Genomic DNA, 23,393 nt, shown 5'->3' with positions numbered 1-23,393 from the left:
CATGATTCTGGAGTGTGAACTTCGTAGATAACACCTTCGCGCTGTGATGTCAAAAGGTTAGGCATACCTGGGAGGATTCAGTCCATGGCTGGCTGGCTCCACGGGTTTGAACCTAATCAGGGGACAGGGAGGGGCAGAACATCATAACGCCATGGTAGCTGGTTTGTGTGGAATAGTGCTGCTTACCTCATGACAAGGGAGGGAGGAAGGGAGGGAGGGATGAAGGAAGGGAGAGAGAGGGAGAGAGACAGAGGCTGGAGCAAGCTATAATGACCCCCTCTTCCAATGAGACTCCACCTCTACTGTTCTGAGGAGCTAGAAGTTAGCCGTATCCCTGACAGGTAGACAGATAGGGAAAGAGCTTACTGATTAGTTACAAAGACAGCAAACTTCTGTCTTCTTCTTCACCTGAGACAAAGGCCTGGGGGCTCCTTCTCCCACCAGCAAGGCCCCTCTTTCAGCTGTCCCATCCAGACTAGTTTAGATGCATTCAAGATCAGACCTGGATATATCCTAACTTGGAGCTGTAAGCCTATCACCTCTCTTTTCCTTCAAGTCAGCCAATTCAAACTTATGTTAGGGAGGCTCTCTCTATACCACCCAAAACACTTGAAAAATTCAGGCCCTCCTGGGGACTTTGATTTTGGTTTCTGAATCTCCTTTCCACTTGTGGGGAATATCTCTCTCTCTCTCTCTCTCTCTCTCTCTCTCTCTCTCTCTCTCGTTTCTTTACTTTTTAATGAAGTTTGATGCCTGCTATGTCCGAGGTTCTTCCTGACTTTTAATTCTTTAATTGGCAAATGAAACAAACCCAATCCTGACCCTAGACTCTAACAGTTCCACCTCCTCCAAATAGTCTGTTTTCACTTTGACTGCATCAGTGGACTGAGTTGTTAATCAGAACCCTTGTGGTCTAATCCTCTCTGGAAACACCCTCACAGATACACCCAGAGGTGTGCTTTCCTGATCTCCAATGAAGCCTCTCAGTCTAATCAAGTCCAAAGTCAACATTAACTGTCATGGAGCGTCCTCAAGCTGGCCTGCAGGGGGCCAGGGAGGCAGTACCTTAGGCTGTTGAATATTTCTCCAAAGGCAGTTTCAGCAGGATTGCTGCCTGTGCATGGCTGTCCCTTTTAGATGCATATCTTGTACATTAGCAGGAGCTCCAGGAGCCACGTAGTTAGCCACGTGGGCATTTCTGTCAACAGCCCCGTTATTGGAAGTGCAGACACCTGAGTCCTTGAGTGCAGCAGAGGGAAAATGTGGGCTGTAGTCTATGAGAACCCACCTACCTGTGATTCTACATTGGTACCCATACCATCCAGCTACCCTGTACAGCTCAGTGTTCAATCGTGGATGCTCTTCTTGATCTTGGGGAGTTCTTAATGACTGACCTGTACCCTCACCTGGGCAGGTGTGTGTTAAAGCCACAAAAGCCCCAACAGCTTCTGCTTAATTCCAATTCCATGACTGAGGCTGTCCCTTTAGTAAACTGGCCTCTCTCTAGTTTTGAGCAACATGGCAGTCCAGACAGTTGGGCAGCAGGCTCCCTCTCTGGTCCGTGGGGCTCCCTTCCTCATGGTCTGCTCCCATTTAGGGATGGGCTTTATGGTGAGTTGACCTTGAACACCTCTTTCTCTGTTGATGCAGAGCCGTACTAGTGTACTACCTTCCTGGAGAAGGTGTTCCATGATCTAGTTGGACCACTACCTATCATTCTTAGATTGATCATACATCATTCACTAGCATACCAAAACCCTAATGAGTAGAATCTTTCAAAATTAACTAGAGGCCTGTTAACTATATTTACTCTAGCTTTCTCAGGTTTTAGTGGTGTCTTGGGAAAACTGGCTTAGAATGTTACTCTTTCCTATTGAGTCTGCATTTCTGGGTGCTTCTTTGAGTTTAAATGGAGCCAGTGAATTTTTGTTGCTGTTATTTCTCTCCATTTAGGGTCTTGTTCTGTGACCCAACATGGCCGGGCTCAAGATTTTTTTTGCCTTAACCCCCAAGCGCTGAGATTATAGGCAGGTGACAGCCATGCCCAGCTTAAAGTTTTAAAACGTACATAAACTTCATTTTGGTGCTGTGCAAATTGAGATTGGTAGATCTGGATTTAGATGTAAGTAATGAAGCTGCTAGACCAGAGGATTCCCATGTACATAAACACAGTGCCTCAGGTGACATCTGCATTAGTATTGTGTTTGCCATGGTCAGAAAGCCAATACATCCCTCCCTCAAGCCACTACTTTATTCAGAGTTCCTTAGCTTTGATCTAGTATCCCTTTTCCATCCCAGCATTCTACCTTACCTTTCAGAGTCACAAGTATGTCACACTTGGATGGTTTCTAAAGGAAGACCTTGGCAGTCTAAGGAGTGATGGTGAGAATTTTGTAGAGTATCTCTGAATTACTATTTGTGTGGGGTTCTTCTCCCAGTGAAACTAGGCTTGTGGGTTTGGGTAAGGAGACTATAGGGGTTAGTGTCCATTTTGTGTCATCCAGTCAAGGGTGCACACTGTCACCTTGGCCTGGCCACTGTGACTCCTACTGTGTGCCTCTTGCAAAGGCAGTGTGACATCACCCTGTTGTCCCTCTGTCCTGTGCTCCTGGGTAGACAGTCCCTGTGTGCAGCCCACCCTGGAGTCTGGACTTGTGCTCCACCTCCCTAGGGGAATAGCTACAGAAGCTGCGCAGACCTTTCCTGCTCAAGATATGTGTCTTTTCTTTTTGATTTTGGGACAGGGTTTCTCTATAAGTTCGGCCTGTTCTGGACAGCTGAAGTGTAGCTGTCTGGAACTCAGGGTCATCCTGCCTCTCCCTCCCAAGTGCTGGGATTGTAGGCCTGTGCCACCATGCCTGCCTTGAGATGTGTGTCAGTTTTTCCCTCAGCTACTTATTTATGTAGTCATTTATTATGGTCTCAAGGTCATTAACTTCGTATTTGGGGTTAGAGTTCATGTATCTTTGCTGCTTCGAGTGTTGGGACATTGGAGTTTTCACTCAGCTTTTGGCTTGCTTTGGGTATTGACATTGCGAGTGGTTTGGCCATTTCCTTGCTTTGTGTCTCAGCCTTATCCAGAATCTGCACCAGATTTTTCTTATGGACCCTGGTTCTCTAAATTGGGGGACTTTATTGGAACAGAGTGTCTTTCTCTGGATCTTCTCAGTTGATCATGCAAGGAGGCACATCATGTATACTGACCAGTGTATGTACTAGTGTGTTGCCTAGAAATGGTTTCCATCTGTATCTATATGAGCTCCTACTTATACCTCCAGTTCTATTATTTTATCACAAGGATTTTTCTTGCCTCTTTCTTTTGTTTATCTGTATCCTCCCACCCCAGAGGGACATCTTGAAGTCATTGTGAAGATAAGTAATGAATGAAAAAATTAATATTGTGCTTTAAGCACTCACTCTTTTATTATTCTGCATACGTGTTGTACGTGGTGTGCATGTGTGTGTACATATGTGTGTAGGTGTATATGTTCATGGACAGACATGCAGAGGCTACAGAAGACCTCAAGTTCCTTGCTCTAGCAACCTTATTCCCTTGGGACAGAGTCTCACAGAACCTGCAGCTCACTGTTTTCAGCTAGACTTATTATTGGGGAAACTGAGGTTTCTTCTTTGGAACTCAGTATCGTTAATAAAAAAATTTAGAAATGGACTCAGGAAGAAGCTCAAGGACAATTTTATTAGAGAGCAGAGTTTGAAAGAGGAAAATTTCCTTTAGCTGCCAGGAAGACATGGATAAAAGTCATGCCTTTCAAGTTAGGAATAGAATAGAAATGGATGGCTTATTATAAAAATTTTAACAAGAAAGAAAGGAGGGAGAAGTGGGAGAGAGAGAGAGAGAGAGAGAAGAAAGAAAGAAAGAAAGAAAGAGAGAGAGAAAGAGGAAAGAAAGAAAGAAAGAAAGAAAGAAAGAAAGAAAGAAAGAAAGAAAGAAAGAAAGAAACCTCCCAAGGACAGAAGTGGGCTAGTGAGCTGAGGAAGGAGCCCCAAAGCATCCTGCCTGTGGTGGATGGTCTTTTGCAGTTCCCCTCCTCCCATTTGTATTTCATGGGCTTTGTTTGACCATGCTTTGTTCCAATCTTCTTTCACATGTTAATCTTGATGTGGCTTTGTATAGGTCATACTCTCCTACCACCCTACCACGGCAAGCCCCATCCCTCCCCAACTCCCAAGCATCCACATCTGGGCGCTGGAGATTTGAACTCAGATTCTCATGCTTATGCAGCAAGTGTTCCTACCACTGAGCAACCTCCCCAGCTCCTGCTCTCTCTTATAACAATCTTTGTTATAATTATGGCATATCTGCCTGTGGTGAGCCCTCACCAGAAGACCTTAGCACAGCACTTACTGCATAATGTATCTTCAAGTTGAGGAGAGAAACTGACCTGTTTCTTAGACTTCAAAGGCCATACCTGGCCAGAAGAGTTGCAGTAAAGAACAGATGAAAGTTACTTTGCAGAATCCAGTTCAGCACCTGACAGCCCCAGGATGCTAGATTCTTTCTGGTGGTGTTGGGGAGCTAGGCATTAGATGGGCTTGAGCCCATGTTGACCTTGAGTCAAGTGGATGTGAGCAGGAAAGACCATTAAGTGAAATGGTACTGACCAGTGAGTGGTTCCCAGACTTGTCTCATGAATCAGTATCTCCTGATAACACAGCCTACTGTGCCTGTATGCTGATGTTTCTGATCTAGTAGTTCTGGGTTAGAAATTGAAAGCTAACAAGTTGTATCAGTTACTTTTCTTATTGCTGTGCCAAAATATCTGAAAATAGCAACTTTGGGAAGGAAGAGTTTATTCTGGCTCACAGTTTAAGGGAACAGTCCATCATGGTGGGGAGGGCATGGCGGCAGGAGCTTGAGGCAACTGGTCACACTGAATCCACAGCTAGGAGGCAAGAATGAGGAACGCTAGTGCTCTATTGCATTTCTCCTTTTTATGTAGTCCAAGACCCCAGGTCATCCAACGGTACCATCCACAGTTAAGGTGGCTTGTCCCACCTGTGCTGGATAGTTTCAGTTGTCACATCTGGAAAGAGAGAATCTCAACTGAGGCATTTCCTCCATCCGATGGATTAGCTGGTGGCCATGTCTGTGAGACGTTTTCTTCATTGCTGATTGATGTGGGAGGGCCCGGTGGGTGGTGTCACTCCTGAGCAGGTCCTAGGCTGTATAGGAAAATAAGCCAAGTACAAGCCAAAGGGATGGAGTTGGTGAGCAATATTCTTCCCCAGTCTGTGCTTCAGTTCCTACCTCCTGGCTCCTGCCCGACTTCCCTCAAAGATGGACTGTCACTTGGAAGTATAAGATGCAATAAACCCTTTCCTCCTCAAGCTGTTTTTGGTAAGAGTGTTTTATCACAGTAATAGAGAAGCAAACTTGAATACTACCTCTTCTAACCTAATCTAGAGAATCCCTCACAGGTATGTTCAGAAGCCTGTCTGTTAGGGAGTCTAGATCCTGTTGAGTTGGCAGTATTAACCATTGTACAAGCTCTCGGGCTGCTGCTCCTGCTGCTCCAGAGAGTAAGAGGACATGACAGAGACTGGAAAAGGGAGCAAGCTGAGGACTCAGAGATGTCAGGGGGACTTCACAGAGCACCAGGCGGAGAGGGCAGCTAGGCTTTGGACTAGTAAGGAAGGAGAAGGGAAGTTGGTTCAGAGGAAACACGGACATGACTCTCTACTCTCTGAGTTGTGAGGTAAGAGGAAGATCTAACTGTTGACCACATCCTTCCCTTCTCCAGCTTTGCTTTGAAGGGGTTGGGATGGGTGTGCCCAGGATGATATGGTTCTAGCAGATAACCACAGCAACCTTCTACCTTCCGTTGACATGCAAAATGTCTTCTTTGGTAGACTGTTACCTCTTTCTGCTCTTTCTTGCCCTTGAATCTGTACCTCTTTCCTTATAGTGCATGGCTTGTTGTATAACCATAGTTGTGCTTAATGCACTTCTTGCCTTACAAACATTTCGAATTGCTTAAATAATGCTTGTAATTGACCAGATGTCCTTTCAATGGTTTGTTGTTTCCTAGGACTTGACATTCACATTAGAAAAACAAAGACTGTTTTTTTTTCTTCTCTCTCTCTCTCTTATGGCGCATTGTGAGTCTCTTAGAAAATTTCTATTGTAAATTTGCAGCTGTTTGGTATTTGCAAAATCATATTCAGGCCATCCTGTGTGCCTGGAAGGGCTCTGAGGGGTTCACCCAATATAGACTGTTTTCCTGTATGTCCTGTTATTGTGACAGTTTGAAGTATGGTTTGAAGCATAGTTCAAAGACTGTGTACTCCAGAAGGCAAGAATACAGATGTGGCACCTGAAATGGCATTTGACCTGCTTTAGCGGTAGCTCATGAGGCTAGGGCAAAAGCAGAGATCAGGGCAGAGGCCTGATGGGTGCATGCCCAGAGCAATAGAAAGCTCTCATTGTCTAGGGGTCAAGTGAAAATCATGGTCTGGGAAGAAAGGAAGCCAGACAGGTCAAGTCCTCCCAGCTGTACCAAGGGAGACTGTAAACAGGAAGAGGAGCCAAGGGCTGGAACTGGGGTGGGGGGGGCAGGTCTGAGGAATAAGCAAGATGAGACAGAGCAGTGGGCTCAGACAGGCAGCAAAGAAAGCAGGAAATTGCTCTTGCTGGGGCCTTTGTTGAGTGTAGGACTGGGGACTCAGCACTCTGTGGGTAGGGTTCACTCTAGTTTCATTTCTTCTGCTGCCCCATCTAGGCTGATGCCTCATTGTGTCTTATACTATACCACTAGTGACCAAGCAGGGGCCAGGTGGGTTTTGGTGTTTTCTTCTTGCAAAGATCTCAGCCTTTGTATTGGATGTCTCTGAAGACTAATTCTGGCCTATCATGCCTCTATGGTCTACCTTTCCCTCTCTCTTTCATTCCATAGGTTGTTTGTCAAACTCTTTAACCTGAGATATGGTGATGACTTTCACTCACCAAGCTGACATTAGGTCCAGGAACGTGAACTGTCTTTCTTCTCACTCTGCCATTCCATACACACAGTGACTGCATATACGCTTTATAGAGGAAAGCGAGAAGAGGTTCTGTTGGCTCTACAAAATCGCCTAACTCCATCCAAAACACGAGTTTGAATCCAGATTCCCTTGATTGGACTGCCCTACAGAATCTTGCACCTGTTTGTGATTGTCAGCAACAACCTGTCCCCACCCTCTAGGCCTAAGAAACCAGTTAGCAGAGGCTGTGCTAGGGACACTTCTAGCCCTGAGTATGACTCCTGCCAGCCTACAACCTGATTGTGCCCTGTTAAAGTTTGTGAACTCATTAGGACTAGAGGCTGTTCTTAATCAAAACATAGACACACTTTGTACACTGGACTTTAATAAATGAGACTTTAAAAAATCATTAGAAGTTTGACTAGGAAAAGCTGCAGAGAAATAGATAGATGATAGACAGATGACAGATAGATGATAGATAGATGATAGGTAGATAGATAGATGATAGATAGATAGGTAGATAGATAGATAGATAGATAGATAGATAGATAGATAGATAGATAGATAGATAGATAGATAGAAACCCTTGCAGGCATCTGAAATAATAATAAATTCAGGGTACCAAACATATTCCATATGAACATGCCCTTGCGATGGGGGAGGCCTGTGATCCTAATGTCCTCTGCACCTCAGAAGGCTGAGAATTCACTTTTTTCTCAGGCGTCTATCTGCTTTAGCCACATTAGGATGCATATTTAAATTATCTTGAAGGCTCCACTCCATCAAAAAGTCACTTGAGTTTGTGTCAAAGAGTCCTTTATAACAATGGAAAGTGTACTTAGTGCTGGGAAGTCATTCACAGGCATTTAACTGCCCTATGAAGCCATTGGTCCATCCTTGCCACTACCCTTGTCCCTGCCCTAAATGCAGGTTCCAGCCCTTATTCCCAGGCAATACCAGAGCACTGTGGCCACACCTGTGTCTCCTTGCACTCTGCTCCTGGAGTCAGGTCTCCCCATGTGTCCATCACATTCCTGCATCACCAGTTGCTGGGTTATGATGGCTCCTTCTGAGTCTCAGGTACTTTCTCCCCCACACATGCCCTGTGTAGAATCCAGCTAGCAGTTCTTCCTAACTGAACGTTTGTACTCTAACATCCAGTGAGTGTTGACTAACAGAACTTGAGACATAATGTGAACATTTAGATGGGATCTAACACCTCATTGCAGAGCATGGTAGTATCCTGAGACTCTTCCTGAGTAATAAAGCCATGTTGGAATAAGATATCACAGGGAAAGGGGGAGAGTTGCTTTATGGCTGTATGATCCTTCCTCATCCCACACTTCCATGGGATGGAATTGACAACCCCTTTGAACTCATGTGCAGACTGAAGCCCACAGTGGTGGGTGCTGCACGGTGCTAGGGTGCTAGTTATAGGCAAAATGGTTTAGAAAATGTTAGTTCTGTCAGATGGAATGGAGCCCAGAGTTGGTTGGTTCTGCCATGGCCGGATTGCCCTGTACCCTGTTTCTGTTGAGCTGGGATATTTCTTTCTTCAGATTAGATACTGTGATGATGATTAACCTTCACTATCAAACTGGTAGGATTTGGATTTACACCTCCAGGCGTGTCTCTGATGATGTTTCCAGTGAGGTGTTTATTTTGGTCTACCATGTTTGAACCAAATGGAAGATCTGTGAGTGGGAAACTTCCACATATATCTTTGAATCTTTAAGGATGCTGGGGCTGTGTGTTGTTGATATGAGATGTTATGTTCTGTTTTCCTTTTCTTTCCTGTTATGTCTTTGTTGTTACGTGTGCATCCCTCTGCTCTAAGTCAGAGATTAGAGACAAACCCCTATTGTCTACACTTCAAGCTTTCAAGGAATGCAGGTATTCTTGAAGGTTTCTTCAGTCTTCTGTGCAGAATAGGATTTAGATATAGAAAGAAGCCAACACTCTGTATTGGTGTGGATCTTAGGATGTGGATAGGAAGGGAGTCTGAAGTGTTCAGATGGCCAGAGAGTCTATCTGGGATTTTAATGGACTGTTACTCAATTCAGAGATTAGGGAGCATGAGTTTGGACAGCAGAGCTACTGAACTACAAAACACATACTTATCTATTGCAGGTACCAGATAAGTGCATGGGGCTTAAATCAGGGTGAAAATTAAGATTCCTGGCTGCAAGGGTCTGTTCCTGAAGTCAATTGGCAGTCTTGGGGAGGCTCCTTGGATGATGGGTAAGGAGCTAAGGGCTGGTCTCCACCCATTTCATGTCTCACTGTCCTCTTGGCTGCCTGATTTAGAAGAAAGATTGCACAGCCAGCAGTAGTAATACAGTGGGACCACTGTGCAATAGGCAAATGTAGATGGTGGGGGGGTTGTTGACAGAGAAAGTCCTGGGAGTGTGAGAGAGTTAGCATCATTGAAGGTCTGCTGCACACCCTCAAATTCCTTAAGTTGACCTGTCTGCCAGAGAGAACTTAACATTCTAGGACATACGCTTGCTTAGGAAGCACCCGGGACCAGCTCTGTGTCTGGTGGCTGAGGGGGTTGATGGAAAGTGCATTCTTGTGAGGGGTACGGGGTCTTGGAGATGGATTTGGCTAGGTGTGCCACCTGGAACATGTCTTCTGTGATTGCTAAGGTTTTACCCTTCTGGAAGGAAATGTCTTACTAAATGTATCTTGGAGGGATTCAGGAAAGGATGGGAATGTGTTGTCATTTCCTGTTTTGAGGCTAAGACATGAAAGTTACCATCAGAATGGTGAAAGTTACCATCAGAATGGCAAAAGTGCCATCCACAGACCCGAGGCAGAGCCCTCTGGGTAAAGCTTCTCAGAGGACCCATGTTAGTTATGCTGCAAACCCTGATTCCATCCACTGTCTCTTGGCCTTCCCTGAGCCACCTACCACCAGGAGATGTGTATCTCAATGTAGAAGCCACAGTGAGGAGGTCTAATAGTGTACATTTCTCATTTCAGACTGCTCTGCGATGACCACAGCAAGGTACCGACCCACCTGGGACCTGGCCCTCGACCCACTGGTGTCTTGCAAGCTGTGCCTTGGGGAGTATCCGGTGGAGCAGATGACAACCATCGCCCAGTGCCAGTGCATCTTCTGTACCCTGGTTGGTCTCTGGGCTCAAGTCTGTGTTCATGGAGCTTGTTGCTCTCATTTCCAAACGTACAAAGTCATGCTCTGGACTAATTTTGTGGGAGGATAAGTCTCCTTGTAGAGGTGCATGTGGGCGTGGGAGGAATTCTGTGAGTCAGGCAGGTCACCAGAGGAGAAGCGTTCTATGACAGTTGCTTGGGGTGCAAAGGCTGTCACTTAAACAAGATTGTAGAAGCTGGTGGCATGATTAAACACTCATAGCACATGTTCTCTGCCAGACAGAAGAAGCATTCCCACAGCTCTTTTTAAATTTAACACTAACTACACACTTGACATTGTAGCAGGGCTAACCTGACTGTGTGTAGCTAGAATATGTAGCCATTAGTGTCATGTTTCCCTGTTGAGTGCTGGATGAGACTCTCTATAGCTTGGAACCATGTTTAAATTTCCTCACAATGCAGCCATTATTCCTTGAGGCCAATGATCTATTCTCAGTATGATTATAGGGTCTCCTCACTCAAGAAATTTGGGTTTAAGTATAACTCAAACTCAGAATTTTTATCCATCAGAAAAGAAAATAAATTTTTTTTAACTTTTTCAAAAACTTTGAGAATTTCATACATGTATGTAAGGTGTTTTGATCAAATCCATGCCCACTCCATCCCTCCATCATTCCCCCATCTTAAGAGGTAACCCTAAAATCTTTTATGGATTAGATACAAGCTCCCAAATACTTTCTGGCCTTGGGAACAGAGTGTGTTGCTAACAGGCCCAAGGACATTTTGACTTTTAGCCAAGAAACTGGCTACATTTCTTTAAAGAAAACAAAATTTTTAATAGAAAAGAAGGGTTTATTTTTAAAGAAACATTTACTTATAGTTTTTCTGGTCGAATTGTTCTTGGTTTCTCTTGCCATTCAAAGAGTAAGGGAAAAAGTGAACTCATTAAAGAATGTGTAAGATGAGGTGTTGTGAGAGGGAATGGAGTTTCAGTTCTGAGATGTAAATATGTTCTGCATATGAGGACTAGCATGCTGAAAGGGTTAATAATGCTGGCTCCTGATTGGAGATGAACTATAGTAAACCAAGTATTCTTACCAGAATGAAAAGCAACACAAAACCGACCCCTCAAATTCATAACTGTGTGCTACATGCTTAACTGATCACTTCAAAGAATTTACATGCAGGATTGGGGAGGTGGCTCAGTGTGTAAAGGTATTCTCCATGCAAGTGTGAGAACCTGAGTTTGAACTCCCAGAACCCACATAAAAGCCACCTTCATAGTGTGAGTGTCCTGTAGTCCCAGTGATCCTACAGGGAGATGAGAGGTCAACCCAGGAGAATTCCTGGAATCTCACTGGCCAGCCAGCCTGGCTTGCACAGTGGAAAAGCATTCAAAAGACCCTGTCTGAAGCAAGGTAGCAGGTGAGAACTGACTCCCAAGGTTGTCCTCTACACACGCCCACATTCTCACACACAAATGTGCACAAATGTAAACACGTAAATGTTTACATGTATCAAAACATCATGTTATGCACCTTAAACATACCATTTGTATTTGTCAGTTACATATCAGCAAAGCTGGGTGGTAAAATGAAATACTGTAGTTTATTTTATTTTATTTTTTAAGTATAAGGACAGGGAGAAAGGACTTTCTTCAAACTATTTTTAAAAACCCTGTTGCTTCTGAACTTGACTGCCACCCTAGCTGGATAGCGTAGGCAGATCGCTGTGGAATCCTCAGATGTCAGAGTAGGAATGTGACTCTGTCTTTCCTGCCTCCCTGCATTGGGCACCTTCATCCTTCCTGCCCATGGCCTACAGCCTGTTTCACATCGACATACCTTTATAGGTGGGCCTGCAGTGTGTCACGATTTCTGTTTTAGAGAGAAGGAACCTGAGCTTTCAATCTGTATCTTCCTATTCCCAGCTGGTGCTGGGCTGACTGAAGAGAAGAGACTTTCTGGCTTGTTCTCCACCCCCTGCCCCCCCACCCCGACGTACACATGGCTTAGTGCAGGATTCATAAGAATTAATCAATAAAGGCTCAGGACTTGAACTGAAGCAATTGATCTCTCTCCTAGAGCTCACTGAGATCCAAAGGCATGTGCCTCATTAAAAGCCCAGGAAAACAGCTTGAACCTGCAGGAAAGGAAATTGCTTTTGATGTTTTCCCAGGGAGTGGGGACTGGAAGAGGGTGAAGAAACCCTCCATCCAATTAGCACAGTGAGTGTGGCTCACCTCAGCTAGAGGATGAGTTAGGCTGGAGCTTGTCAAGATGTGATAAATAAATTTCTGCAGAGTGCCTCCCTACTGTTGCCTGAAGGGACATTTCCAGGGTCCCCACAGCTCCCATTCTCCTCTTCTGCGAGTGCCTTGGGGCATATCTGCCATCTTTCTCTAGTCACCTGGAGCTGTCAGAGCCACAATGCACACTTTTTCCTCTTGAAATATTCTAGTCTTCCTGCCTTTATGTTGGGCCTTTCATTTTATTGTTGTTGTTTTTGATTTCCTATGTCTAGAGAATTGTAAAATAATAAGCAACTTTAATTTACACCAAGGGCATCACTGAAGTCCAGAGATGTAAGAAACAGCCACTGTTTGCTCAAAGAAGCATGACCAGGAGTGCCAAGGGGCAGCGCGTTTGGGGGCCATTGTGATTTTTTTTCTCCATAACTATTTTTTCAAAACTGAAAGTGGTAAAGATGGTCATCGTGCCTGAATCTCTCTGGAGTGTGAAGAAGGAAACATCTGTGTATTGGCCAAAGGAGAAAGGGCAACGGAGAAAGGCAGGAAGTGTCCACATCTCATGGTAGTTACACATCTTCCCTTCTAGTGGGGACTGTGGTCAGCCCAGTGTGGACATACACTAGAAGAGCCAAAACTTACGGTCAGATAGACAGGAAAAGGGAAATCATTGTGTTACATAGAAAGGGGGCACTCTGGGATCCCCTGCTCAGGCCAGAGCAGCACAGGGAGTAACAGCATTGAATCCAGACAGGGTAGGTCTGTGTTTTCCCACAAGACCCTCTTTTCTGCACTGCACAGGGTGGTAACCAGGACTTGCCATTGTGTGGCAATTGTGAGCAGATGGAGCCCCAACCGTGTAGACTGATGAGTTTGTACTCAGCTACCAGCTGGTTCTTTGTTGTTGATCTGGAACCTGGCAAAGCTTCAGATGCCCTGTATTCTTTCTGGTCTCCACATCTACGAATGCAGGTTCTTTGTCTCTAAGCACCAAGATTCTTGGGCTTTGTTCCTCTCCTGTCCCACTGGCAGTTTCTTCCTGTTGCTATCTGAACCTGTGGATGGTGTTTGTAGACTGATCGCCTCCATGGCTTATCCCAGCACAAGGCTCTTTTACATTCACCTCATTGTGAGCAGATAGGGTGACTATAGAGGCCACTTTTCCATCACAGAGTCCCTGGATGGAGAAGGGTGGGGTCTCTACAGTAACTGTGGATCAAAAGACACCTTTTCCAGGAATACCATTAGCTTCATTTTTCTGTATAGTCCTTGGGATGGGACTTGTGGAGCAGCTAAAGTGAGTCCACTGATTGGTTGAGCCAGATGCCTGGATCCTGGCCTGAATCTGGGCTAGTCCTTCCAAACTTTAAGACCAAGGAGGCAGAGGGTTCTTAGAGAACCCAGGATACATCTCAGAATGGAGAGCTTGAATATTCCTCTGACACAGAGAATAAACCCCCTCCATGCTAATGACTTCCTGAGTTAAAACCCTGAGCCTTAGCATCGGCCCCCTCTGTGCAGCGTTGCGTAGCCCTGTTCTTCCACTGCCTCAGTTGCCCACTTAGCCCTATGCACTGTTGGAAACTTCTCAACTCTGGTGTCATCTGGTGCTTAAACTTATGCAGGCCTTTAGCAGGCACTGTGGATGTGATTACCCATCTATCCTCTGCTGTGGGTAGGTGATGCCCCTAATTAGCAGTAGTTTCTTCAGTGTAGAGGAAACTAAATCTATGTGGGATCTGCCTACACTGCTCAGAGATAGTTCTAGCAAATAGTTTTCAAAGTATCCCTGAGTTAGGGTCCCTTTGTCCAGATGAGCATCAATAGGGCAAGCCTAGTGACTATAAATGACCAGAACCAAACTGTTCTGCCAGATGGAGCTTAGAGACCAAGAGCCCAGTGGGGGTTGCCTTTACCTTGCATGTCAGTGTCTTGGAGAGGCCAGGCCTCTCCTTTGGGGCCAGAGAAGTGGGGACACACACACACACACACACACACAGACACACACACACACACACACCAGTATAAGGGAACATCCTAGTGTTGGTTCACTAGGTAAGGAAAGATTGGGTGGGGGAACTTGAGGTTCATGGTGTGAGTTCCTATGCTATGAGGAGGCAGAGAGCTGTTTCCAGCTGCCTGAGGGCCTGCACAGTCTTTCTGTGTCTGGTACTCAGAATGGCTTCCCAGCCTGCATGTCTTCAGACAGTATCTGGGCTCCCCTGATTCTCTAGAACAACTCACAGGTCACAAGAAGAGCATTTCCTTGTCACCTCAGACTTTAGGTCCATGTGGCAGCACCTCGTTGTTAGAAGGGGTCAGGGAGTAACATGATACATTCATGGTTTGTTGGTGTTAAAGGTCTTACTGTGTCATCTCACTGTTCTGTTCCTAAAAGCCTGTGGAGTAGGCACATTTCTCCATCTAGAGGAAAGGACCAGCAACTGGGAGGTTATTATGGCCTGTCAGGAATGTAGCTGAGTAGCCCTGATGCCCTGGAGGGTGCACCTTCCATTAACATCATCTTTGTACCTGGGACACTGATGAACTAAGTCAGAAGCATGTTCACACAAAGACATGGCTACATACAAAACAGACACAGAGACACACACATGCAAACACACAGACATACACAGAGACACAGATACTAACACAGACACAGATAAACACACAGACATAGATACATGTACAAACAGACATACAAACACAGGCACACACAAAGACACAGATACATACACAGATACACACATAGAGACACAGTTATTTATACAGACACACATAGAAACAGATACACATAGAGACACATATACATACACAGACAGATACACACAGAGACACAAATACTTAGACTATAAGAAGCCCCAGGAGAGGAGCGGGTTGAAGTGTATGGTGAGGTTAAGCATGCTTATACCCTTAATCTCGCCATGGGTTCCTGCCCTCCCAGTCCCTACCTCAGGCCCCAGCATAGTTTCCTAGAGAAATCTGTGTTCAGCATTCTGGATGAGTTGACCTCCAACCCCAGACAAGAGACAGGTCAATACCTGACACCTCCCACTCGCTGTTCTTGAATGTTCTAACCTAATGTCAGTCCACTCTTCACTGGGATGCTATATGCAGCCTGGAAGGGCATCCTAGTCTGTCTTCGCTGTGTACCACAGTCATAAGTTCCTGTGTATGGCCTGGAAGGGTGACAGAGAACTGCAGAAGCCACTGTTGCTCACTTTATCCAGTGTGGGGGTGAGAAGGTGTCTACCATCTACAGAAACACTGAGCACTGGGTGTCTCTCAGGTGCCATGTGGCATCTGTTGTGACCAGGAACTGTGACCACTCTATTTTGGATGAGTAGGTTGAGTAAGGCTAGGGGGTAGGGAATTGTAGGGAAACTATAAGCCAGTTTGAGCCACTTGGTGTATCTGCTTGGTGTGATGTAACACCAATCCTTCTAATAGGAAGGTTATCAACCCAGGTCAAATGATGGATGAAATACACACAGAATAACCAGACACCAACAACAGAATGCTTGCTCTGCAGTTGAAGGAACCCATCCCAGAAGCCTTGGGAAGAGTAGTACAGGTTGCAGAATCTCCATCCCGATGCAAGGCGCAGAAGGTGGTGGCATGCATTTAACCAGTGCCAGAGCTGGGCATTGGAGCTCAGTCCATATTTGTTTTAGAGACACAGGATCTCTGGTTTGGATGGAGCACAGACTAACACATATGAGAATTTTTCTTCTCTTTTTATATGTAAGGTCTGTATTTTATTTTTATTACATTAATTTTGCAGAAGAAACTTCCTGTTTTGGATATAGTGACTGATGACTGACATTAGGTCCCGCCGCAGCCTTGAGGACCATGATCTTTGCCAGAAGAGGCACTGTGGAATGTATGGGAAGTTTACTCTGGGTTTCCAAGGCCACTCAAGGTTCCCATGAAACTGTCTTCAGAAGGTCGAGCCCTTCAGCTATCAGCCCCCTGAGGGCTCATCGGGAACCTGTCCTGGATGGTCCCTTGTGGAAAGGGCCAGACTTAGGTTCTGCAGCTGAGCTGCACTGCTGTACTGTGTGGGGAGCTCACAACTGTCCTTTGTTGCCAGTTCTGCTGAGATCCAGAGCATGTCTGTGGCCAGGTATCTGGCTCAATTATCTGTTGATCTGTACAGGACCAATTCACCACTGACCACTGACAGGCAATGTTAGGTGTGAGGAATAGAAAGATAAATGATAAACTGTTTTGACTTTCAGAGAAACCGCCATCTAATAGAGGAGAAACAGACCAGTTAGCTCTGATTTTGAAATACCAGGAGTCTATGTAGGAGTTCTAACAGTGGCCCGCAGCACCATGTCTTTGGATCCCTGGGGCTGGACATTTCCAGTGTCTGTCAAGCTAACCCCACACCCTAGGGCAGGGGTTCCCAGATAGAGGTTTCTGACTCTTGTGACAAGACAGGTTCATGGGTGAGATGGGATCCAAAGCCAGCTCTGATTCTGGAGCCTTTGCTCCCTATTCACTATTCTTGGGGCCCTACTGCTTTGGTTTGCATCTGCCTATGGATGGTCTTTGTAAATCATGGTTGGGATAAGCCTAAGCCACTTGTGTACCCATGAGCCACAGTTCTTAGGATTTTTCCTGTTAGTGGGGCAGTCAGTAGCCAGCAGACCTTCAAGGAGAAAACAGCTGCAGTTCAGACTTGCTGTCGTTTTAGGCAAGGCAGATGTGTCTCTGTGGTTGCATGTGGCTCACTCTTCTTTGGCAGGAAACTTCTGACTTAGGAGGGTGTCCTGGCCAATCAGCAGAGCTGTCTTCTCATCAAGTTTCAAAGAGTTGGAAGCCAGGGTGGAAAGTGTAATGCCTGGAACATTCTGCGGCTTCAATGCTGCTCCCCCTTGCTCCCTTTACATAGCCTGTGGCTGGAGTTCCTTTGTCCCTGGGACCAACTTTTCCTCTCTCAAGCTGCTGACCCCAGGGGATAGTGCCTCCATAGCCTGGTATTCTAGTTTGCTTTCTACTGCTGTGATAAACACCATGACCAAATACAACTTGAGGAGGAATGAACTCATTTATCTTAAAGGTTACAATCCATCCTTGAGGGAAGTCAGGGTAGGGAGAGAAGTCAGGGCAGGAACTTGAGTAGGGCAAGAACTTCATCAGGGCAGGAACTTGAAGCAGGAACTATGGAGGAATGCTGCCTACTGCCTTGCTCCCAGGCTCACAGCTCCATTTCTTACATAGACGAGGCCCACCTGCCTAGGAAAGGCACTGCCCACAGTGGGCAGAGCCCTCCCACATCAATCAACAGTCAAGACACTCTCTCACAGACTTGGTCACAGGACAAGTTGATTGTAGAGCTTCTGTAAATGAAGTTCCCTCTTCCCAGATGACCCTAGGTTTATGTCAAGTTGAGAATAAAAACTAAACAGCACCTCTGGGGTAGCCACTTATATATCCCCAGGAAGGGTCTCCCCAGTATGTGACAGCATCTTCCACGCTAAGCTGGGTGGTCTTGCTGTCTGGGATCATCTGTATGTAGCGCCACATACCTCTGTGTTGGCTCAGGCCTTGTCAATTTAAAGTACATATAATTGTTGTTTTATGAAAAAGTTAATGAAGTAATGGAAAAGGCTTTATAAGTGATTACTTATGAGAGTTTTTTATGTATGTGTGGTTTTTGGTTTTCTGAAATAGACTTTTGCTCTGTAGTTCAGGGTAACCAGTTATACAGTTACAAAAACTCCCTATGTAGCCCAAGGTGACCTTAACTCATTATACTCTTGCCTCAGCCTCCAAGTGCTGAGATTATAGGCTTGAGTCATCAGATCCCATTTAAAGAGTTCTTAACTGAGGAAGAAATAGGGAAAAAAATTTAAAATAACAAAAAAATTGGTGCCAACCTTGGAGTTTGGCACACACAGTTTAGAGACTTAGTGCCTGTATTTGCAGAGTGTGGCCTTGGGGCAGGAGGCTTTTAACTCCCTGGCCCTGGATTTCACGGTGGTAAATGGTACTGATAATAACGCCTGTGGCTCTTGTGTCTGTTTATTGGGCCAACAGAGGCAAAGTGACTGACACAGAGTCTGGTACTTCAAAGGCATTTGACTACAGAAAGCTGATAAATATCAGAAACTGCATCCATTTCTGTTTGGGGGCTGTATATATTTATTGTTAGAAATGTTTCTCTGATCACCTATTTTTTGGTTCATTTGAAGACATCTTTTTGCTATTAGATTGGAAAACGTGGCCTGTGAGTCATGACCCACTTTACATTTGGAAAAAGAACGGGCCTGTTTTTGATGGATGCAGAGCAGGCACTCAGAACTTCATCTGACTCTGTGTAATAAACAAATCAATATTCCCAGGGCATAATCACGGTGCACACTGCTCATAGATGCATTCCAGTGGCCTGCGGAGCCCGCTCTTAGGAAGCGTTCATCCAGACGTGACTCACCCCTTGCAGCCATATGCAAGCTCTTACACAATATAGTTTCAAGACTTCCCCAGGGTGTGCATCTCACACCTGCTTTAATTGTTGTGTTTTGGTTCTTAGAGAGAATAATGCTCTGTCATATCCGACTCTGGCCGGTGTTGTAGGAGTTTTCAGCATTTCACTGGCTTCAAGCATTCCGGGATCCTCTAGAGATCCAATTAAACAGATTTAATTATAGACAGTAGAGCAATGATCTTGTTGCTAAGGGTTTGGACTTTTTTTTTAATGCCTGTAACTGTAAGAGGCGTATCTTGAAGATGGACACATGAGACGACAGCCCTGCTTACTTAGCTCCTCTACCAGGATTTGTGCCAGGCACTGGAATACTCTTTATTTCTTACTGTCATGAAAGCCCAGCAAGGCAGGCACTCCTGTTTTATCATCTGGAGAGCTATGGCCCAAATGTACCAAGGACCTGCCCATGGTCTCTGGTCTCTGTACAGGGACCAGGATTGCCTGAGTCTGCCTGGCTTCAAAGTCCACAAGGGTCCTGCATCCTCTTATTACCCCACCCATTGACAGGTATGCCAGCTACTTCCATATCAGCCACACACAGGCCATTGCAACAGCCCTTTATTATGAAACCAAGCACTGTCACTTTGTACACAGCAGGACAGCAGTGTTGCCCAGGTTAGGGAGTAGGGCTGACAGAGACTCAGTGATACGTCTGTCTTTTCCTGGTCACCTGTCCACCCTGTCTTAGGACAGCCTCCTATGATAGTGTGTTTGTTTCTGATAACTCTGTCATCTCATACCTCAAATAGAACTCCAAAGCATCTCTCATCCACATGCACTGCTCTAAGAGCTCTCTTCAGAAGTGTTGGATTGTCAAAAGGTAGATGTATCTGGGCTATGTTCAGCTCCTGTAGTCATCAGGGCCCAGGCCAATCCAGAATGCTGAGACTGAGGGTGCAGTGGCCTCTTCTTAGAGCCCAGGGCAAATAATTTGCACATGAAGTCATGGCTCTGGAGAGGCGCTGTGGGAATGGCTTTTTAGGAGGTTGGCCTTGACTCAGCCTCTCTCCCTTCCTCCCTTTCTAGTCATCAGGTTTGCCCAGCAAGTGCTTTAACTACTAAGTCATCTTGCCAGCCCCAAATTCCATCTTAGATGACTTAGTTTTCACATCTGGAAGATGGAACAGTCATGCCTTTGCTGATGTCTGAAGGGTTGGATGAAATGATGGAGGATAAGAATTTTACACACTGTCTCACATCACCAGTGAGGTCAAGCCTACCAGCAGCCCTTAGCTGCCTTTCTCTTTATTATTAGAATATTGGACTTTGGTGCTGAGACCGTATGCTGAAGTTTTACTCTTGCTTCAACTCCGTGAACCAGACTATGATCCCTGGTACAGATTAGGGAACCCACAAATGAATAAAGCCTCTAAATCCCTAACCTGTTGGTTGTCATGAGCTGCATGGTAAAAATATACAACTTCATTGGCTGGAGAGATAGCTCAGTGGTTAAGAGTGCTTGCTGCTGTCTCAGAAAATATGCGTTTGGTTCCCAGCACCCAAGGGAGGAGGCTCACGGCTGTCTGGAACTCCCGCGGCAGGGGATCAGACATGTTCTTTTGGCTTCCGTGGGCACTGCGCTCATGCTCACAAATCCACGGTCACACACATACACATAATTAAGAATAAAATAAATAGGGGGTTAGGGATTTAGTTAGGTGGTAGAACACTTACTTAGCAAAAACAAGGCCCTGGGTTTGGCCCTCAGCTCTGGGAAAAAAACAAAAAGAAAATTTAAAGATCGTGTGTGTGTGTGTGTGTGTGTGTATGCGTAAACATTTCTAATGAAACAATATGCTTTATCAACCTTTTTCTTGTTTGAGACAGGATCTCATGTAGCCAAGGCTAGACTTAAACTCCCTGCGCAGCCTGCCTGGTTTTATGCTGGATTTTGAACACAGGGCTTTACACACTAGACAACACTCCACCAACCGATGACCGGCTAGTTCTTAATGCATCACTCTGTCTTTGGTGTTTGGGAAATAAAGATGTTTACAAACATTTCTGTTTTTCTTTCAGTGCCTGAAACAGTATGTTGAGCTCTTGATCAAAGAAGGACTGGAAACTGCGATTAGCTGCCCTGATGCTGCCTGCCCTAAACAGGGCCACCTGCAAGAGAATGAGGCATGTGCAGGGAACATGAGGGTCTGCCTGTGTGGTGGTGGGCCATCATGGGCTTATCAGGATGCTGTAGGTTTTGCATGGACGTGTGTCCTGTTGTATTCTAGCCCCTGGTGTATTACATTCCTTGTGTTTATATTTTCTTTCAGATCGAGTGCATGGTTGCAGCTGAAATTATGCAAAGATATAAAAAGCTACAATTTGAAAGAGGTAAGTGCCCTGGTATATTAGCCAGCTTTGAGCCCTACAACAGAACGTGTAACATTTATGAGGTTCTCTTTTGGGAGATATAAGTATAATCATTTGATAGGAGTGAAAATGCTTCAATAAAAATGAAAGCGTCCCTATAAATCAAGCCTCTGAAATTTAGCTGGCATAGAATTCTCTGAATTACTCACAGTTTGGCAGCCTGGGGCAGTGACCTATTTGGGAGCAGGAAGAAATCAAGAAACACCATTTATTTACAGAGCTTGGGGCTTCTTGGTGGCTTAAGGAGATACAATCCTCAGGTCATGTTTTTCCTCAGCCAGGTGTAGGTCTAACGGCTTAGGGGCTGAAGTTTTAGATTCTCCCTGAATTTAGAAGACTCAAAGGCTTGGGAGAAAGTTACTAAGCTTAGTACTCCTGCTGCGACCATTGTCCTGAACACTGAGAACTCAGTCTAGTTTGCAGTCCAGCAACTCTGAGTCACTGCCCTGTGCAGGCTGAGATAGCATTCAGCATTGTTGAGTAACTGAGCCCCAGGTCACAGTAAGTGTTACAACCCTGTGTGGCCCAGAGCAAATAACCTCCCTGGATTCTAATTCTAATGGGAATCAAGTCTCTAGCCCTTAGGGGCAGCCTCTCCCATCTCATGGGGCTCTCTATAGTTCTCCTTACTGTATCAGGCCCAGTGAAAATCCTGGGATTCTCCAGGAGAGGTGTGTGTTATATGCTGAGAGGAGGGTTAACTTTGGTGATCTTATTGCCAAGCACTGAGACATGTTGGGTACCCAGTAAGGCCCTCTGCTCTTTGAAGTACTCAACAGTAATAGAGTGGTGTTTGAAAGAAACCAGAGACAACTTTTGCTCTGTTTATGGAGCCTTGGGGTCATCTGCAAAGAGCAGGTAAATACAGGTGGTGCTCCTGCAGAGCCTCTGTGTGGACACTCAGTGAATGCACAGACTGACAGTGCAGTGGGAACTGCTGTGGCCGTGCTTCCTCTCCTTGGATCATTGTGCCTGCATCAGAGACCCACTGCTGAGCCAGAGCCTGGTGATGTGTTTGCACTAGATTACTACAGGCAGGAGTGAAAGGCAGGATGCACCAGCTGCAAGGAGCTCTGGGACCTTGAGGGGTTGAGTTTTAAAAAGAATTAAAAGAAATGCTTAGAGATAACACTGAATTTCCTTAAATATATAAATGTATATATGCATATGGGTGTACATATGTATATGTATGTATGCATGTGTATGTACTTGTACATGTGTTTGTATAACTATGGACAACTTCAAAAACCAATCAGGATGTTTAATAGCTTTGAAATTTGTTTTTTAGAACTTGTTTCTTTAGATGGCGTATGTCATTCAGTTTGGGACAGCATGTCTCTTAAATATGAACTGACACCATGCTCAAAACTATAAAATTCATTAATTTGAATCTCTGTGACTTTCAGGATCTTTTAAGCTATTTTCCAGAGGGAATCGTGACATAAAATGGGGGGTGTTTAGTCACGAGAATATGAACTTTCTTTGACATTAAATTGAATTTATAAGTTCAGCTGAGTAAATTTTCCTACCCAATAATTTAAGGTTCCCCCCACACCAGTACTTTGACTTAGTTAAAAATGTTTCTGTCTCTTGAATAAAAAATGGAGTCAACTTGACTTAGGTTAGAAAAATACCTCTGAAAACTATCAGTAGAAAACATTTTATTGGCATTATGCTGAGTGTTGTTTAAAAAAAAAAAAAAAAAAAAAAAAAAAAAAAAAGAAAAAAAAAAGGAGCTAGGCGTGGTGGCGCACGCCTTTAATCCCAGCACTTGGGAGGCAGAGGCGGATCTCTGGGAGTTCGGGGCCAGCCTGGTCTCCATAGTGAATCCAGGCCAGCTGGGGCTAGAGGGAGACCCTGTCTCAAAAAGACCAAAAAAAAAAAAAAAAGGATTTGGGCTTAAACACACAGAAATAAATGCAGGGCAGAGGAAATGTGAGAAGCTGGGGCTAAAGCACAGCTGTGGATTCCAGCCAGCACCTTGAAAAAGCATGGAAATGTGATCAGAAAACAAATTTTGACTTGCTCTGTTCCTTTAAAATTTCGTCCCTGGATGATGCCTTAGGAGAATACTTATTTAGAGGATTTTAAGCTACAAAAGGGTCTTTCTTAGCCCTGTGTGTCCTGTCTGATCTGATTGCCTGAATTTTCATTTTAGATTCTTTATTTCTCCTCCTAAAG

At 45.1% G+C, this 23,393-nt stretch overlaps 1 protein-coding gene across 1 annotated transcript in view; it reads left to right on the top strand.

Annotated features, from left to right (window-relative positions):
* The window catches only part of Rnf144a (ring finger protein 144A), a 125,997-nt gene that overhangs the window by 78,372 nt on the left and 24,232 nt on the right, over positions 1-23,393 (top strand). Inside the window, exons 2-4 of the mRNA XM_008850153.3 lie at positions 9,967-10,112; positions 20,862-20,966; positions 21,113-21,173. Of these exons, the coding sequence (XP_008848375.1) occupies positions 9,978-10,112; positions 20,862-20,966; positions 21,113-21,173 (301 nt within the window). The 5' untranslated portion in view covers positions 9,967-9,977. The remainder of the gene's footprint in view (positions 1-9,966; positions 10,113-20,861; positions 20,967-21,112; positions 21,174-23,393) is intronic.

Source organism: Nannospalax galili, unplaced genomic scaffold (assembly GCF_000622305.1).
Source record: "Nannospalax galili isolate Female #2095 unplaced genomic scaffold, S.galili_v1.0 scaffold100, whole genome shotgun sequence".
In the NCBI taxonomy this organism is placed as follows: domain Eukaryota; kingdom Metazoa; phylum Chordata; class Mammalia; order Rodentia; family Spalacidae; genus Nannospalax; species Nannospalax galili.
Note: the sequence above shows the minus strand (reverse complement) of the source record. Positions and strands in the feature narration are given on the sequence as shown.